The following is a 19,290-nucleotide window of genomic DNA, read 5'->3' as shown; positions in this document are numbered from 1 at the left end:
CTCCGAGGACACTCCAGGTGTCAAACACACCCGTGTGAATGTTGGGGACACGCAGGAACGGGGCACAGCCGCACAGGGGAAACAGGAAGAGGTGACGTCAACACTCCCCATTTCCCGTGGGGCCAGAGCAGAGTCCACAGTGTCAGCCCAAATGTCCCCAACGGTACCCCAATTTCCCCTCAGGGTCCCCAACAAGGCACAAGTGTCCCCCAATGTCCTGTTGGGGACACTGGGGACACACCAGGGTAATGTTGGGGACACTGTGTGGACATCGGGGACATCAGGTGACCCAAAACAGGACAGGGGATGTCAGGGTGTCCCCGGTGTCCCGACGAGAAGGACACGGGGTGTCCCCAAGGGAAGGTTTGGGGGTGTCGCTAAGGGAAGGACATGGGGGTGGCCCCAGTGTCCCCAAATGGACCCTGCTGAGTCCCTGGTGTCCCCAGCTGGACATCAGGGGGACACTTGGGCCTTGTGGGGGACATTTGGGCAACACCAGGGCCATGTGGGGACACTCAAGGGACATCGGGGGGACATTGGGGGAACCCTGCCCAGGCCCCACAGGTGCGGGGCATGGGGGACAGTGACGTCACCTCTTCCTGCTTCCTCCATCCTGCCGTGCCACGTTGCCATGTGTCCCCAACTGCCACCGGGCATGTGTTTCACCTGGAGTGTCCCCAGAGTGTCCCCTGATTATTCCCAGATTGTCCCCAGAGTGTCCCCGGAATGTGCCTGGAGTGTCCCCAGAGTGTCCCCAGAGTGTCACCAGAGTGTTCCCAGTGTCCCCAGTGGCCATGGAGCCCCTCAAGGTGTGACAATGCTGGCGTGGGGGGACACGGGGGTGACAGAGGAGACGGGAGGGTGTGGCAGGAAGGGGGGAGGTGACAGAGGGGTGGAGGGGACCGAGGATGGCTGGCAGAGGGGGCAGCAGGAGGGTGGCAAGTGGTGGCAGACGGGACAATGGGGTTGCAAAGGGACAGAGGGGACAGCAGACCCCTCCAGGGAGGGGACAAAGGGGACACTGGGAGGGAACAGGGGCCACCGATGGAGGCTGTAAGTGCCACCAGGTTCCTGACACCTCCCCTGTCCCCTGCTCAGTGGTCCCCTTCTCAGGTGCTCAGGGTTCTGGTGGCCACCCTGGGCAAGATGGCAGCCACCGTGACCAGGCCGCAGAGGGACGAGCAGCAGCGCATGTCCCCAGAGTGTCCCCAGAGTCCCTGAGGAGCTTTGCCTGGAGCCTCCATAACGCCCTGAACCACCGTGGTGTCACCTCCCTGGGCCACCACAATGTCCCCTCCCAGGGGACATCCCCTCCCTCAGTGCCCCAGGGAGAGGAAAAGGTTACGGGAGCTCCAATTGTAGACAACTTCAATCTCACCCTGATCAAGGCGAGCGGCTGGGGAGGAGATGGGGTCTGAGCATGAAAGGGAAGGTGTTCAGAAACTCCTCCAACACATCCTCTCTAAGAGAGAACTAAAGTATGATGCCTCCACTTTGAAGGGACTATTGCACTGGGCTTGGGACCATAATCTCATAGCAGGAGCACAGGTTGCTTTTGAGATTTCAGCATGAGAAGCTGTGGGGTGGATGTTGTGGGATAGCATTGCATCTGACGGGAGTGAGGCAAAAGAGGCGTCTAAATATTCTACTTTGTGGAAAATTATCATTGAGGTGTTGCAAGCTCAAAGGCAGAGAGGAAAGCTGCTGCTGCGGCTTGTGCAGCCCTTGCCTCTGAGTCAGAACAGCCTCAGGCATTTCCAGCAACTTCAGTCCAGCAGCTGTTTTCTACCACCTTAGATATTCCCTCACGCAGCCCACAGCCCCTCAGCTCAGAATCGAGCATTGCCCCGACTGCTCCTCCAGCTCAGAGCGAGAAAGAGGAAGCTGCTGCCTCTTCGGGGGTGTTGGGCTGTCAGACAAAGTTCAGTTGTACTCAGAGTGAAAAATTTGTATATAACAGTAATTTAGAAACTAAACATGCTGGAAGTGAAAAGGAGATGTTATTAAAAATAATGCTTCTACCGAAGAGGATTTAAAATCTTTAGTGGACAACTTGCAAAAATCGTTAAATCAACAAAAGGTTTCAGTTGTCCCCAAAAGACACTATCCTTTTGAGAAAATGGACTTGCCAATGATAGCAGGTTCAGACAGACAACCAGGAAAGTGGTGACCACCCTCTCAGTTTGTCTCTGAGCCAGCATTCGAGATGGTTAAACAAAACCCTCCCTCTCACGCTGTAAAAAAAGTTTAATTAGAGTTGGAATGTGACCCTGAAAGAGAAGCACCTCAGAAACGAAAGTGGAAGGGAGTTATTACAGAAGCTGTTGTAGAAGGGACTTTGCTCTCAAATGATGTAGAGGCTTTTCCTGTAGTGACTAATGCTGCTGGTACAGTGTGGGAACCTTTCGACTGGAAGATTTTAGAAAGGTTAAGAGCTGCAATTTCACAATTTGGTTTAAAATCCCAACTTGTGCAGCCACTTCTGCAGTATATTTTTACATCTAAAAATAAGAAATAATAAATAAAAGTAATAATCAATATATCAAAAGCCTTAAGATATTAAAAATAGACAAATATTAAATAGACAAATAATAAATGTTAAAATAGGGACTATGCAATATTCAAATGCTTTTGTGTAAATGACTCAGGTGTAAAACAATTCCCTTGTTTCTCACACCAGGGCTCGGCCTCTCCAGGTGATGATAACAGTGTCACAAACCTGAGAAGAATTCATTAATTGATCCTGAAACAACAGAATGGAACCAGGAGAAGAAATCAAATATATTGGCCTAATTGACAGAATGTCCTGCAGACAAGTCAGAGGCTCAAACCAAACAAGAGCTCCTGGAACATCCAAACCTCCCGGGAATGTTTGAATAATGTCTGAACTCAGGAATGTGTTTGTAGCCCTGCAGAGGAACCAGATCTGGAGAACGATGGGTTAAGTTAGGGGTGAGTTCTTTGGCCAAGTTATTGCCGTTATTAAACATTTACAGTTTTCAAAGACTGAACTTTGTTTCTCACACCTGGCTGTGGTTTGGGGGCCCCCCCACTGCTGAGCACTGACCCCAACCCGGGTGTCGCTGGAACCCCCAAAAACCGCAGCCACCACCAGCCCTTGTTGGGGGTTGGGTTTTTCTGTTCTTTCCTTGTTTCTTGTGCATTTTCTCCCATGGAGTTGCTGAGAGGCGCTGATGGCTGAGTGCTTGAGAAGGCGGGGAGGGGAAACTCCTCTGGTTTTTGGGAGTTTCTCTGGGAGGGGGGCACAGAGATAGCGGGAGAATGGGGGCCAGGGTTGGGGGCAGCCTCTCTCTGTCGCTCTTTGGCATCGGAGGAGGGCGGCCAGGCTCTCCCTGCAGAGAGAATTCACTGGCACCGCTGGAGCTCAGCCCTGAGGGACCGATCACCGTCTGCTCGTGTGCCTTGGGAATCCTCAAATTTGTTTGCCCTGAGAATCCAGAACTTCTTGTGCCCTGGGAATCCTGAAATCCGTGTGCCCCAGGAATCCTGAATTTCGTGTGCTAACAGTACATGCTTAACTATCTATCAACAATATACAACCCTTTCTAACCTATTTTTGACAATTTCCCCCTCTAACTATTTGATCAGGCTTCCTGCCTGCATCAACCTTTGAAAATACAACTTCTACTTTTCTTAGTTTCCCATACTGTTGAAGCAAATCTCTGGCATTCTGATCACTCTGCCCTTTCATTAGCGTGACTTTTTCACCATTTTCCCTTCCACGTTCCCTTGCAGCATGATGCTGCTGTGGACAATGCCGGTCACTATCCGGACTAGACATGGAATTGCTCCAGATTTCACAGGAGCACAAACACAGACACAAGCACGAGCTCTGTGTCTCTGTCCCGGGGCAGGGGAAGAGCTGCCCGCTGCTTCTCAGCGTTCTTCTCCCCTTCTCTCTTGCCAAAGCCTTCACTTCCCCTCTCTGTCCCAAGCTCTCACCTCCCTCACGCGGCCGCACGGCTTCCCCTGCCCCGCTCAGCCCGCAGCTGAGCAGGAGAGCTCTGACTTCTCCCACAGAGCAGAACTGAAAGAGCTTCCCCTGAGAGTTCTCTGCTTTTAACCCCCTGTGCTCTCAGAAGCGTGTCCATATCCTCCGTAGCCACACCAAATGCCAATATTCCAATCTCAACACTTATTGTTTAACCACCAAACTCAAAAAACTCACTTCCTTTTTAAGGGAAAAATCCCAGAAATTAGAATCTTGATTTGTTATACGTTTCCAATATTTGTATAAGGTTTCTATTGACCAGAATGGGTCAATATGATCTCCTGAGTCTTCAAACATTTTTTCTTTTTCACTGTATACACATTGACATTCAGTTTTCTCTATTGACCAATATGAATGGGGAGTTTCTGGGATCCACCTGGTGTGCGTGTGTCATTTGCTGCCAGATATCTTTTACATGGTGTTTGTCCCACTTCTCTAGGATACATTTTCCCTTTTCTTGATCATCACTCTTCCCCTGTTATGGTTGATTTTGTCTTCCACTCTCCTTCCCTTCTTTTGGGTACTACCATATTTTTCTTGATATAATCCATTTAAAAATATCTTTGTGACCTAAACTGATACTGTCAGTTTGTCCCATGGCCAAATTTTACTTAAGTGTGTCCCCCCACTCACCCAGCATTTGGTCTAATTGAATTATTTTGTAATGTTTTTCTCCATATCAATAAAAAGATTCTTTCCATCTCTCTGTCCCTCACTATCCCTTTGTCTTTTCAGTTGCACTTCTTTCTCTTTGAATGCATCCTCTACATTGGTTTCACTTTCTTTTTCCAAACACACCCATCTTTCTTTCACAGGGCACTCTCCTGACATCTTCTGGCTGGGGATTGCAATGTTTTTAGCCAGCTGTGAAAAATGCATATTTTATGATTGGCCTTTTGCAAATATCAAAATGAATATTATGTGTTATGTTTCAAATATATGCTCTATTTATTTTTTAAAGTAGTGTGTTAAATATAGTTCTAAGTCAAAATATAATGTTTAAATAGAACTATGTATGTGGGATATTTTTTAAAGAAAGGAATGAGATTCTCACGCCAGATACCAGCCAAGGGACACTGAAATCTTTCAGAGAAAGAGAATTTATTGCTCCATTATCAGAAGAAACCAACTTCTTCTCCCCTTGCTCAGCCATATAGTCAGGATTCAGAGGAAGAAATTGGCACTGACCAGACAGAATCCTTTGTTTGAATGGAATTTATGCATCATGTATGAGATGTATGAATATGCAACAGGCTATTGTTTTTAAGGGTTAATCCTCTGTTAACATGTGTCCTTTTTCCAGCTTGTGCTGACCAGAAAGAGGGACCCAGACTGTCTGCAAGTCTTTATTTTTATTGTCTTGAATTGTCCTAATCCCAATTGTTCAAATTTTTATTACTCTAATTGTATTACTAATTTAAAACATTTTTATTACTATTAAACTTTTCATATTCTAAAAACAAGTGATTGGTGTTTTTCACAGAAATTATGAGAGTATTATCAATGGCCTCCTGCAGGCTCATGTCCCTGCTGTGGTCAAGGAACTCACAGAGGAGATGAGGGAGATGAAGGAGGAGGTGAGGAAGATCAATGCAGCACCCGTGCGAGTCACAGGCCCCACAGTCAGAGCCCAACGTCCCCCAGCTCGACAGAGAGGGTGCACCCCACGGGCTGACCTGTGGCTCTGTCTGTGTGACCATGGGGAAGACATGGGAAGGTGGGATGGGAAACCCACTTGTGTTGGGAAGGATGAAAGTTTGACAAGAAAGTCTCACAGATGTGTGTGCTGGGCAGATTTTTGAATGTGGAATCTGAAGAAGGAATAGAGATGGAAGCGAGTTTTGATATTGAAGAAAAGAATTGCTGAGCCAGTCGGACTGGATAACCAAGGAGGCAAAGGGTGTGTTAGTTAGAAGGGGTTTTTATGGCTTAGAGCAGAGGATAAACCCACCCCAAATAAGAAGATGTTTGTACCAAGCAGAAAGATTACATAGCCAAACAAGCCTGCCGATGTTGCAAGCAGAAAAAAGGTCCCAGAATTTTCCACTGCAAGAAAACTGAAAAACAACTTCTAGCTCGAACAGTAATGTACTAATATTTAGTGATTGGAGAACAGTAACATGAATATGGTAATTACAGTAGTTATGATGGGCTATAGGTAAAAGTTAAGATATAGATTGTTTCTGCTGTATTAAGATGCTCAGCAAAGAACCGTATCTAATGCAATGTAACCAAAACCAAAGGGTTTCCAGGCCTGCCTGCAGCTGGAGCTGGCAGCTGTAGGCACAGGCTTGGTCACCCATGACCCTGGACTGCTGTAACACCTTGGAAGTAATAAACTGCATTTTGAAGAGCTGCCTGGACTCCTGCATCTTTCAGTCTGGCTCTTACGGTGGCGCCCAACGTGGGGCACAATTAGTAAGAGGGATTAGAAAGAGCCTGAATGAGAGCTGTGGTCACAGGCTCTTTCACCCATGACCCTGGACTGCTGTAACACCTTGGATGCAATCAACTGATTTTGAAGAACTGCCTGGAGTCCCACATCTCTCATTTCGGCTCTTACGGTGGCGCCCAATGTAGGGCACCATTAGTAAGAGCGTGAATGAGGGATGTGGGTCTCCAGGCCTGCCTGCAGCTGGAGCTGAGAGCTGTCGGCACAGGCTCTGTCACCCATAACCCTGGACTGCTGTAACGACTTGGATGTAATAAACTGCATTTTGAAGAGCTGCTTGGAGTCCTGCATCTTTCAATCTGACTCTTACGGTGGCGGCCAAGTGGGGCACCATTAGTAAGAGGGATTAGTAAGAGCCAGAATGAGGGATGTGGGTCCCCAGGCCTGCCTGCAGCGGGAGCTGAGAGCTGTCGGCACAGGCTCTGTCACCCATGACCCTGCACTACTGTAATGTCTTGGATGTAATAAACTGCATTTTTAGGAGACGCCTGAAGTCCCACATCCCTCATTTCGTCTCTTACGGTGGCACCCAACGTGGGGCACCATTAGTCAGAGCCTGAATGAGGAATGCGGGTCTCCAGGCCTGCCTGCAGCTGTAGTGCACACCTGCAGGTACAGGCTCTGTCACCCACTACCCTGGACTGCTGTAACACCTTGGATGTACTAAACTGCATTTTGAAGAGCTCCCTGGGGTCCCACATCCCTCATTTAGGCTCTTACACCCCCTCATCCACATCTGAGACAGAAGGGTCCCCCTGGGAACTCCAAGAGCTACAAAACCCAGACCTCCACCAAATCGCGTCAAACTTTTTCCACTGCACCAGCAGTGATCCCACTTCTATCCTACAATCATCTAAAGTGCTTGGCCTCCCACAAGAGTCCACAATTCCCCAGAGAATGCCTCTGCAGGGTTGGAGAAAAGCTCTTGCTCTCTGGAACACAGAAATAATCTTTCAAAATCACTCCAGGAAACAGAAAACTGTTTCCTCTCCCTGAGACCCTTCCAGATGTCCAAAACCAGAGAATCCTCCATGAAACCCACAGGATTTGCCTTTATCTCAAGAGCTGCAGGCAAAGTGCCAAAGGGCTCACAGTCACCACGCCAAAACAGGGAGGGGGAGTAAAACGATATGACCTCACCCGTGGCTGTTCCACACACGGCAGTCACCAGAGGTCGCTATAACACATGAAATAACACAATGGGGACATGCCGCTCTCCCAAGGTAAAAAAGAGCACTTTTAATTTCTGACTCCAACATTTAGAGATTTCCAAGTGACAGTGGATTGGAGTGTGAAAGTGACACCTCTCCAATGACACTGGACAAACCAACACCCCATCCAATTTCTCCTCCTCCATAAAAGAATGCAAAACAATCAGTTATTTATGTAAAGCATGCGAGAAAGTTCCTTACAAGAATGTAAACTTCAGAAGGCTCAGAAAAACTTAAAAAATTAGGGTGACAGTGCATTGTTTTTTCCTTATCTCATATTAACGGGCCCATCATGCCATGCCCCATGACTCAGAGATAACTCCCTCCAGCAGCCATTTCTGTTTGATGGGCAATCAAGGACCAATCATGACTCCGAACGATGTCAGCCCATTGGGAGATGCTCCGCCCAGGGGGGAGGAGCTCAGCATCCCCACCTGGATATCATCTGGGCTTTGGGACAGAACAGGCAGCCCTTACCCACTGGTTTCCACAGGACAAGAGCTACCAGATCTTTTCTATGGGATCACCACTTCAACAAGACCATTTCATCTGAGCTGCTGCCACCACCCTAACTAGCAGGGTGTCAGGTTGTATTCTGACTGTTTCCATGGCTTTAGTATGTATGATTCATCATCATTTTGCCTCACTTGATGAAGCTTTGACCAATTTACAGCTTTAGAGACCCCATGTTTTAACCCACGAGGCTTTGATATCATTTGAATTTTGCCATCTGCTCGGGTGTATTTGCATCCCACACAGGGTTTTCCATGGGAAATATCTCAGTGACAGCGCCTTGAAGCAGCTCCCTGGCTGTGCTCCCCTCAAGGAACGTTGGGATGGATTTATTGACCACTCATCTCTCAGTGGGGTCAGTGATGTGTCTGACACAGAGTTCAGATAAGACCAGGCTGATTTATAGAGACGATATTAATAATTAATTTATTTATTTATAAGCTATACAGTGCACACATGAACTGATAGATTATATTGCACCAAGCAGCAGCTACAAGGTGTCACCGATAATCAATATCAGTATCAAATACCATATCAAATTGCTGGTGATCAATACAATGTGCAAAACGCGATACAAAAGTGCAAAATGCAATTATTAAATTGTCATTTACAACCCGGATCTGCTGCAGGCACAGTGCAAACCTGGAAGCTCTTCAGGGGACTCATTCACTCTGGTCCTCTGTCCCTGAGTGTCCCTAAGTGTCCTCAGTGTCCCTGAGGACCTCTGAGTGTCCCCAGTATCCCTGAGTGTCCCCAGAGTTTCTCTGAGCGTCACCTGAGTGTGCCCCTGAGTTTGCCTGACTGTCCCAGAGTGTCCCCAGTGACGTCATTCCCAGCAAGATTTAGGACAGTATCATTGAAAATTCCCTGAAAATTCCCCAAATCTGTCTCAAATTATGCACGAGGAGGGCACAGGTGACGGCAGCGATTTCTCCGATGATGTCACTGCCCCTATGTGAAACTTCCCTGCAGCAGCCTTGGGATGTCCTCGATGGCTTTTTGGCACCGCTCAGCCACCGTGCGGCTGCCAGGGTCACTGCAGCCACCACAGGGACTCAAGAGGATGCTGTTGATGTGCTCAAGTGTCCCCAGCAGGTGATCCTTGGCCAGGCGGGTGCTGGCATCCCACAGCCACTCAAACTTGGCCACTTTGGCCACCAAGGCCTGGAAGACATCAGGGGACACCTTGTTTGTCCCTTTCAGGGTGGCCTCGATGTCCCTGAGCTGCCACTCCATGTTCCAGTAGAACAAGGTGGCTTTGTCACACATGGCTACCAAGTGCTGCAGCAGCCCTACGGTCACCACTGCCCAATGTCCCCTCCTGGTGGCCGCCACAGCCTCTCCCATGGCCTTCTTTGTGGCTGCCGCCACCTGGCCATCGTATGTGGCCAATGCCCAGGCCACCTCATCCCTGTCCAGGGCCATCAGCAGCTCCTGTTCCGTGACCACCTTCTCACGGAGCTTGGTGGCCTCCCTGGCCAGCCAATCCCAGCTGTCAACAAGCCTGGCCACCAACTCCCGCCAAGCCTCGGCTGCAGCTCTCACCTCGGCCCAGGTGATTCCCGGGGCTGTCCTGAGGGTGGCCAGGGCCCGGCCCAGGGAGGGGACAACAGCGTGGCCCAGGGAGGTGACACCACCGTGTTTCAGGATGGCACGGAGGCTCCTGGTGAAGTTCTTCAGGTCCTCATGCAGGGAGTCTTGGGACTTGTGCAAGAACTTGCCCCTGTGTGGCCCAGTCACGGTGGCGACCACCTCACCCTGGGTGGCCACCACCTCGTCCAGGGTGGCCACCACCTCCACCAGCACCTGCAGCTGTGGAAAGGACACCTGAGGAGGGGAAAGGGGAGGTGTCAGGGACCTGGTGGCACTTACGGCCTTCTGCAGTGACCCCTGTGCCCCTGAGGGGTCCCCTTTGCCCCTTTATCAGTCTCTCGTCCCCACTGCCACCCCCCTCCAGCCCCCATGTCCTCCCAGTGTAGTGTCTGTCAGTTCCCCCCCCCCCAATACCCCCCGTCGCACCTCTTGGGGCTCCATGCTCACTGGGGACACCTTGGGGACACCCTGGGGACGCTCCAGAGGTCGAAGGAGCCTTGGGATGTCCTCAATGGCTTTTTGGCACCGCTCGGCCACCCCACAGGCACTGAGGCTTGTGGGATCACCATCGAAATAGAATTCGATGATGTTGTCAAGTGTCCCCACCAGGTGATCCTTGGCCAGGCGGGCGTTGGCCTCCCACAGCTGCTCGGCCATGACCACCTTGATCATCAAGCTCTTGGGGACAAAGGGGAATGCCTTATTTGCGAACTCCAGAATGTCCTTGGTGAACCAGAGAAGGTGCTGCAGCTCCCGGGGGAACACGGTCACTTTGTCACATGCGGCCACCAAGCGCTCCAGCAGCCCCAGGGCCACCTCCAGCCGTTGACTCACCTTGGTGGCCCTTGTTGCCTCGCTGGCAGCCACCCTGGCCTCTCTCCTCACCTGGGCTCCATGCCTGGCCACCACCTCGGCCCCCTCCTCCCCACCCTGGGCCTGACCCAGCTCCACAATGTCTTCCTGAGCTATCCCATAACGGGCAGCCTCGTCCTGCAGGTGCTTGGCCCGGGCGGTGGCCGCCCTGTCGGCCGCCTGAGTGGCCAAATCCCTGCAGGTGTTGCGGAGCTCGGTGGCTTTCCCGGCCAGCCGGGCCCACCTGTCCAGCAGCTCGGACACCGACTCCTGCCACATGATGGCTGCCATTGTCACATCGTCCTTGGGGGTCCCTGGGGTGCTCTTGTAGGCGGCCAGGGCTTGGCTCAGGGAGGTGACAGTGTCTTCATAACCAGAGGTGACATCCTGGTGCCTCCAGGTGTCCTCAGTGCGATACAGGGTGTACTGGAGCTCCTTGGTGAAATCCTCCAAGTCCCAGTACAGGCATCCTAAGGACTCAAGCAGGAGCATCTCATCCCGCGTGGGCAGGGCGGCCAGCAGCTCACCCAGGGTGGCGACCACGGTGACCGGCAGCTGCAGCAGGGCCGGGGACAGCTGGGGAAGGGACAGAGGAGGTGTCAGGGACCTGGTGGCACTTACAGCCTCCTGGGGTGGCCCTCTGCCCTGAAAGGGTCCTATTTGTCCCCTCTGTCAGCCTCTTGTTCTTGCTGCCACCCCCTGCCAGCACCTGTGTCCCGTCCCCCGCCATGTCCCCCCCATTCACCCCGTGCCCCCTCCCCTCTCCAGTGTCCTCTCTGCCCCCCTCCCTCCCCCGCCCCCCCCCCATATCACACCTTTTGGGGCTCCCAGCTCACTTTGGACATCCTGGGGTATCTGTGCGGACACTCTAAGGGTTGAAGAAGCGTTGGGATGTCCTCAATGGCTCTTTGGCACCGCTCAGCCACCGCACAGGCACTGCGGATGGTGAGATCATCACCACCAAAAGAGACCTCAATGATGTCATCAACTGCCCCCAGCAGGTGATCCTTGCCCAGGCGGGCGCTGGCCTCCCACAGCTGCTCGGCCATGGCCACTTTGGCCACCAAGTACTCAGGGACTTTGGGGGATGCCTCACTTGTCCCCCTCAGGGTGGTCATGGTGTCCCAGAGCAGGCGATGCAGCTTCCGCGGGAACAAGGCAGCTTCATCACATGTGGCCACCAAGCGCTCCAGCAGCCCCAGGGCCTTCTCCACCCACTGTCTCTCCATGGTGGCCTTTGTTGCCTCGCTGGCAGCCATCCTGGCCTGTTCCCTCACCTGGGCTTCATGCCCGGCCAATACCTTGGCCCCCTCCTCCCTGCCCAGGGCCTGATCCAGCTCCACCATGTTTTCCTGACCTGTCCCATAACGGGCAGCCCAGTCCTGCCGTGCCCTGGCCCAGGCGGTGGCAGTGGCAGCCCTGTCGGCCGCCAAAATGGCCCCGTCCCTCCAGGTGTTGCGGAGCTTGGTGGCTGTTCTGGCCAGCCGGTCCCAGCTGTTCACAAGCCCAGACACCGACCTGCGCCATAACAAGGCCGCCAATCCAAACAAGAACCCAGTGATCCATTCGGTTTTCTTATAGATAGCCAGGGACTGGCTCAGGAATGTGAGTGAGTCATCACCATCGGGGCCGATAGTTTGGTGCCACCAGGTGGCATCAGTGCGGCACAGGGTGACCCGGAGCTCCCTGGTGAAGAACTCCAAGTCCCAGTACAGGTTCACTGAGGACATGAGCGCCGTGTCGTTCTCCCTGGAGAGGGTGTCCAGCAGCTCACCCAGAATGGCCACCACAGTGACCTGTGGCTGCAGCAGGGCCGGGGACAGCTAGGGAGGGGACAGCGAAGATGTCAGGGATCTGGTGGCACTTACGGCTTCCTGAGGTGCCCCCCTGCCTCCGAGGGGTCCTTTATGCCCCTCCCTGGAGGGCTCTGCTTTCCCCTCTGTCCCTCTGCCAGCCCCTCGTCCCCTCTGCCACCTCCCACCGTCCCCTCCGTGTCCCCACCAACGCCCACTGTCCCCTGTGTCCCCTCCGTGTCCCCTCTCCCCCCTCCCATCGCACCTCTTCAGGCTCCATGCTCACTGCTGACACCTTGGAGACACCTTGGAGACGCTCCGGTGGCGACCCGGGACGGGCTCCGGGTCAGGCCCAGAACCGACCCCGAGAACGGCCCCAGGAAAATGGCGGAGCAGGTTCAGGAAGGGCAGGAAAGCAGCGGTGCGCCCGCCCACTCCCGTACCGCCCTTATCCATGGAAACTCCAGGATTTGGGCGCTTTGACTCAGTCTCAGGGGATTTAGGATCAGTCCCCAGTTGAATTAGGCTCCGTCCCGCCATTTTCAGGAGGATTCTGCCGTTCCTGGCGGGATTTATAAGGGAACGCGGAGCGCTCCGAGGGGCGGGCGGAACTGCCCTCAACAAGACGGCGGCGCTGCTTCAGGGAAAGAGCGGGAGCTGTCCTGGCTCTCTTCTGAGGCCCCAGGGGTCCTGCAGGGTTTTAGGCCGAGTTTGGGGCGGTTTAAGCGGAATTATGGGAGGATTTAGGCGGAATTTGGGGGATTTAAGTGGAATTTGAATCCCCGTTGCTCTGCCCACATCCAGGACCGGGCGGATCTGCCCTCACCCTAGATGGCGGCGCGGCTTCGCGCCAGAGATGGGCAGTTTGCGCTTGTTGAGCCTGGGGAGAGCTCCTGAGGGACGGTGCTGGGTGGATTTGGGCGCTGTAGTTTAATGCCAGTGAGTCAGGCTCCATCCTGCCATTTCCAGGCGGATTCCGCCGTTCCCGGCTGGATTTATGAGGGAAGGCGGAGCGCTCGGGGGGGGGGGGGGGGGGGGGGGGGGGGGCACAGAATTGCCCTTAACAAAGATGGCGGCACAGTCGCTCTGTCGTGCAGCACGGACCAATCAGAAGCCGCGCTTGGGTGAAATATTGGTTGAAGTTTCCCCGCGGCGGCGGCCGCTTCCGGCCGAACCGCGGTGCATTGTGGGCATTGTGGTCCCGGTGGGGCCCAGCGGCGGCGGAGCGGGGCCGAGGCCGCGGGGGTCGGGGCGGGGATTTGGGGGCGCCGAGGGAGCCCCGAGACCCGCCTCGGCAGCGCGGGATGGGCGACGGCGACAGCGGTCAGCACCGGGAGCGGGGAGCGGGGGGCTTGAGGAGGGGGTTGGAGGGGTTGTGAGGGAATTGCGGGGGGTGTTGGGGGGTCCTGAGGGAGAATTGGGCGTCCTGAGGAGATTTGAGAGGATCTGATGTGATTTGGGCAGTCCTGAGGGGGTTTGGGGGTGTCATGAGGGAGAATTGGGGTCCTGAAAGAGAACTGGGGGTCCTGAGGGGCTCTGGGAAGTACTGTGGGGGCTTGGAGGGGGTTTGTGAGGGGGCTGAGGGGATGTCAGGGACTTTGGGGATACTGAGGGGAAACTGAGGGGGTTTGGGGCGTCCTGAGGGGATGAGGGGTCATGAGAGGTTTTGGGGAATCCTGAGGGGACTTGGGGGATCCTGAGTGAGAAATGGGGGTTCTGAGGGGACCTTGGGTGGTTGTGAGGGACAGGGGGTCCTGAGGGGGCATGTGGAGTCATCAGGGGATTGGAAGGGTTGTGAGGGGATTTTGGGGGGTGAGAGAGAGAATTGAGGATCCTGAGGGGATTGGGGGGTCCTGACGGGGTTTGGGGGGTCGTGAGGGAGAATTGAGGATCCTGAGGGGATTTGGGGGATCCTGAGGGAGAACTGGGTGGGTCATGAAGGGGTTTTGGGTGGATTTTGGCAGGTTCTGAGGGAGAATTGAGGGTCCTGATGGGGTTTGGGGGTTTCTTGAGGGGCCTAAGGGGGAAATTTTGGGGGGTTGTGAGGGGATTGGCAGGTCCTGAGGGGATTTGGGGGCGTCATGAGGGAATCTGCATGGATTCTGAGGAGATTTTTGAGGGTCCTGAGTAGTTTTGGGGGGGACACTGAGGGAGACCTGGGGGTCCTGAGGGGATTTGGGGGTGGTGAGGGGACTTGGCAGCGTTCTGAGGAAGTTTCTGGTGGGGATTTTGGGGCGTCCTGAGGGATTTTGGTGGTCCTGAGGGGGTTCAGAGGTATCTTGGGGGTTCCTGACTGGGTTTGGGGCATCCCGAGGGGATGTTGGGGGGCCCCTGAGTGGATTTTGTGGGTCCCTGACTGGATTTGGGGCAATTTTGTGTGAATCTGGAGTCCATTAACGGATATAGGGGATTTTGGGGATCCCTGACAGGATTTTGGGGTATTTTGGTGTAATTTTGTGGTGTTTTGGTGCAATTTTGGGGTTCCTGATGGGATTTTGGGGTACTTTGAGGGTCCAATGGGATTTCAGCGTATTTTGGTGCAATTTTTGGGGTGATTTGGTGTAATTTTGTGGTGTGTTATGGTACTTTGGTGGAATTTTGGGGTCTTTTGGTATGTTTTGGTTTGAACAGAGAGGTGTGTGCTGAGAAAGGCAGGAGACCCCTGAAATGGGAAATGTGAACCCCCTCTCTCTCAATTGTTATAAATTTGAAATTAAAAGGCTCTCAGGCAATGATATGGGAGTAGGAATAACGGTTCTTTATTTGGGAAATAAAATAAAATAATTAAAATTATAGAAACATAGAAATAAAATAAGATAAACATAGCAATAAGAATAAAAATAAAGTCATAAATAAAAATAAAGTCATAAATCATAAATAATAACAATCATAAGTTAAAAATAAAATGAAGAATAAAAGTAAATAAATTATAAAATATTAAAAATGAAATAATAAAAATTAAAAAGAGAAAACCAAAAGTAAGATTAAAATAAAATCCAAAATTAAAATAATAAATAGTCTAAAGATAGAAATAAAATATAAATAAGATAAAATTTAAAATAAAAATAAAATTATAAAAGTTGAAAAGAAATAGAATATAAAAACAAAATAAAAATAAGATACAAAGAAGAATAAAAATAATGAAAATCAAGTCAATAATCAAAATAACTATAATGAAAAAAGAGGACAAAAATTTTTAAATAAGTTTTAAAAAAATTTAAAAAAAGTAAGAAGAAAGCTGCTCCTCTGGGCATTGCAGTGGCAAAGGGTGCTGTGGTGTTCCAACCTCAGATTCCATCCAGGTAGGAATGCTTGGCTCCTCCCCCTGGGCGGAGCATCTCCCAATGGGATGATGTCATCCCATCAGCCATGCAGTGATACTGTATGGCCCATTAACAGCAGATAATTAAGAATAATGGCCCATGAACAGCAGGTAATCAATAATTAATTACCATTAGCCACAGAGAATTAGTTTAACTAATGGCCCTGTCCTAGGTTCCAATATAAAATGCATTCTGTCCCCACCACCAAGAGCTTGCTGGCACCAGGAGGGACATTGGTTTATGGTTTTTCCTGATCTCCTGTTAATCAACCTGTTGTCATTATAGTGCAAGAGTTCTATTGTCAATACATTGCCAAGGTTCCATATCGCTAGAGTTTCGTACCTCCTTGATGTCTCTTGTAGGCAGCTCCTCCAGGCACTGACTCTTCCTTGTCCTCGCAGCAGCCACTGACTCCAGTTCCCTCAGCCAACCAATCCACTCTTTTATAACACTCTTCTTTTTGCCCACAGCTGCGACCTGTTAACATCAGGCCTACTTCTAATTCTTAAGGATTGGCTCAGCTGCAACTCTTTAGGGGATGAGATTACTTTCTGTATTACCTTTATTTACTTATATTCTATCCCCCTACAATTCCCCTTTTTCTTTTAATTATGGAATTGCAGCATTTCTAGAAGGACGTGCAAATAAATTAACATTATGACACATTCATATATTTCATTCAGAACTAATAGTTATACAAATGTTGAGACAACATATTATAATACAAATATATATGTTTCCAAGTGTTGGTTCAGTTTTGCAGCTTTTCTCAATTTACAAAGTACTTATCCTCAAAATCTTTTATACTCTTATTTAACAAACATTAATAGCTGCAATTGATATATTTTACTGATCAATAAACATGTTGTACTGAATAGTGAAACTATTTTTTTTCCAGTTCTGACAGTTGCTTTCTCTACCCAGATCACCATGGGATCACGTTGCTTAATGTTTAAGTCTTTTTTCCTGAATCACCACAGGATCACATTGGTTGATACTCAAGTCCTTTTTCCATTTCCGAATCCATGAGGTCATATAGTGGAGTCCTTTTTCCTGAATCCGCAGGCTCATACAGTTGAGTCCCGTTTCCCCAGTCTATGGGGTCATATCGTTTAGTCCCGAATCCACGGGGTAATATAATTCAGTATTGAAGTCCTTTTTCTCCCGAATCCGCGGGGTCATATTTTCATCCCGAATCCTTCTCCAGAATCACGTTGGGGTCACCAGTGGTTGTCATTATAGCGCAAAGGTTCTATTGTCATTACACTGCAAGGGTTCCATATTGCCTGGGTTTTGTACCTGCTTGATGTTTCCTGTAGGCAGCTCCTCCAGGCACTGACTCTTCCTTGTCCTCGCAGCAGCCAACTGACTGCAGTTCCCTCAGCCAACCAATCCACCCTTTTATAACACTCTCCTTATTGGCTACAGGTGTGGCCTCTTAAAGTCAGGCCTGCTGCTAATCTCTAATAATTGGCTCAGCTGCAACTCATTAGGGGGTAAGATTACTTTCTATATTACCTTTATTTACTGATATTCTATCCCTACATGAACCCATCAATTCAATGCACTGAGCAGCAGCTCCCGTTTAAAATCTCACACATTGCTCCCAGCTTCCCCAGCCTTCCAATCCGAAACCAATAAAGACGTTACCGTGAAATCCTTCCAGGTCACACACAAATTGTAGTTTCCTGTTTGACAGCTGAGGACAACTTATCTGCCACTGTTACTAGGTAAACACAATATTGCTTTTCAGAGAAAATCAGAGCAGGGGAGCAAGTGAAGCAGGGAGGAAAGGAAAACAATAATTATCAAAACAGCAGCAATGTTTCCCAAAATGAAACTAAAATTGTCCATCTCTTCTATTCAATAATTTTTTAGAGACAGTTGGAAAGGCTCACTATTTTAGTGAGGGTTGACTAACTGAAATCATGATGCAGAGATAACTCCCTCCGGGAGCCATTTCTGTTGGATGGGCAATCAAGGACCAATCATGACTCAGAACGATATCAGCCCATTGGGAGATGCTCCGCCCAGGGGGGAGGAGCTCAGCATCTCCACCTGGATACAATCTGGGCTTTGGGACAGAACAGGCAGCCCTTACCCACTGGTTTCCAGAGGACAAGAGCTGCCAGATCTTTTCTATGGGATCACCACTTCAACAAGACCGTTTCATCTGGGCTGCTGCCACCACCCTAACTAGCAGGGTGTCAGGTTGTATTCTGACTGTTTCCATGGCTTTACTATGTATTATTGCATGTCTTTTGGGGTTTTTTTCCCTTTACCTAATATTTTTTTTTCTGACTTGAAGTGTCTCACTGCTTTTGCTTTCAAACCAGAACATAGTTTAGGCACCAAACGTGAGGCACCAAGGTTTTTGCTCAAGGACCTGGTTCCACTGGGTGGGCAATGCAGAAGGATGGGGAAACACCTTGTGTACCACAAGGAGACCTAAATTCAAGTTAGAACTGTGTTTAAAGTCTCATTCTGTATTTTATATATATCTATATCTATATATCTATACATCTATATATATATTATATACGTTATTATGTACATTATACATTTATGTACCTTTTTCTTTTCTATTTCATGTAGTTTGGGTTTTTTTACCTTTTATTAATAAATGGTATTTCTGGCTTGGAGTCTCTCACTGGTTTTGCTTTCAAACCAGAACAACAGGCCACTGGCAATGGTTGCTTGGCTTGATTGGCCAATTGGATCCACGTGTGTGTTGTGACTGTCTGGCAAGGGCCATGGGTTTTTCTTAGTAGTAAAGGATGGTACAACAAAGGGATTGATCAGCCTGCTGCAATCATGGAGTCAATGCTCATTATTCCCCGCTGGGCACCGCTGCTACGACAGGGACTGATGATTTTTCTTTCAGCACTGGACAGTCCTTTTTACAATGCCCCCATTTCTTACAGGATGCTCTCTGAGCCTTCTCCACAGGGGAAGCTTTCTTGGGTGACTTTTCCCGAGATTCCTTCTTGCTAGGCTGGGATTAACTCTTTCAGTTGGGCCCTGTCTCAAAACACCTTCCAGGCGACCTCCAGCAGTTTATCCATGTCTTGAACTCCCTTTGTCTTTTCTTCTTATATCATTCGAAGCCTGACCCACACAAAACAAAACCAGATGTGCTTTGCCATCAGCTGACTCAGGATCTGGATCAGTAGATTTGATGGCAGATTTTCTTCACCTGTTTTAAAAATGACTGGGCTACTCATCATCATTTTGCGTCACTTGGTGAAGCTTTGACCAATTTACAGCTTTAGAGACCCCATGTTTTAACCCACATTCCATGAGGCTTTGATATAATTTTAATTTTTCCCTCTGCTCGGGTGTGTTTCCCTCCCACCAGGGGACCCATGGGAAATATCTCAGTGCCAGCGCCTTGAAGCAGCTCCCTGGCTGTGCTCCCCTCAGGGAACGTTGGGATGGATTTATTGAGCACTCGTCTCTCGATGGGGTCAGTGATGTGCCTGACACAGAGTTCAGATCAGACCAGGCTGATTTATATAAAGGATATTATTTATTTATTAAT

At 50.2% G+C, this 19,290-nt stretch overlaps 1 protein-coding gene across 1 annotated transcript; it reads right to left on the bottom strand.

The window, feature by feature from the left end:
* Positions 1-8,644: 8,644 nt before the first annotated feature.
* LOC131570234 (uncharacterized) lies at positions 8,645-13,020 on the bottom strand. The gene is made up of 4 exons (XM_058822592.1): positions 12,692-13,020; positions 11,449-12,456; positions 10,208-11,209; positions 8,645-10,015 (listed from the first exon to the last, which is right to left on the bottom strand). The coding sequence occupies exons 1-4, from the start codon at positions 12,704-12,706 to the stop codon at positions 9,140-9,142; spliced, it is 2,901 nt and encodes a 966-aa protein (XP_058678575.1). The 5' UTR covers positions 12,707-13,020; the 3' UTR covers positions 8,645-9,139.
* Between the last annotated feature and the right edge of the window lie 6,270 nt (positions 13,021-19,290).

This window comes from Ammospiza caudacuta, chromosome 33, assembly GCF_027887145.1.
Source record: "Ammospiza caudacuta isolate bAmmCau1 chromosome 33, bAmmCau1.pri, whole genome shotgun sequence".
In the NCBI taxonomy this organism is placed as follows: domain Eukaryota; kingdom Metazoa; phylum Chordata; class Aves; order Passeriformes; family Passerellidae; genus Ammospiza; species Ammospiza caudacuta.
The sequence above is the reverse complement of the archived record's forward strand: the minus strand, read 5'-3'. Positions and strand labels throughout refer to the sequence as shown.

Bases quoted from the DNA above. Each gene is read 5' to 3' on its own strand.
- LOC131570234 (XM_058822592.1), bottom strand. The intron at 11,210-11,448 runs GTGTGATATGGG...TCCCTTCCCCAG, and splicing joins TGAGCTGGGAGCCCCAAAAG to CTGTCCCCGGCCCTGCTGCA. The intron at 10,016-10,207 runs GTGCGACGGGGG...TCCCCTCCTCAG, and splicing joins TGAGCATGGAGCCCCAAGAG to GTGTCCTTTCCACAGCTGCA.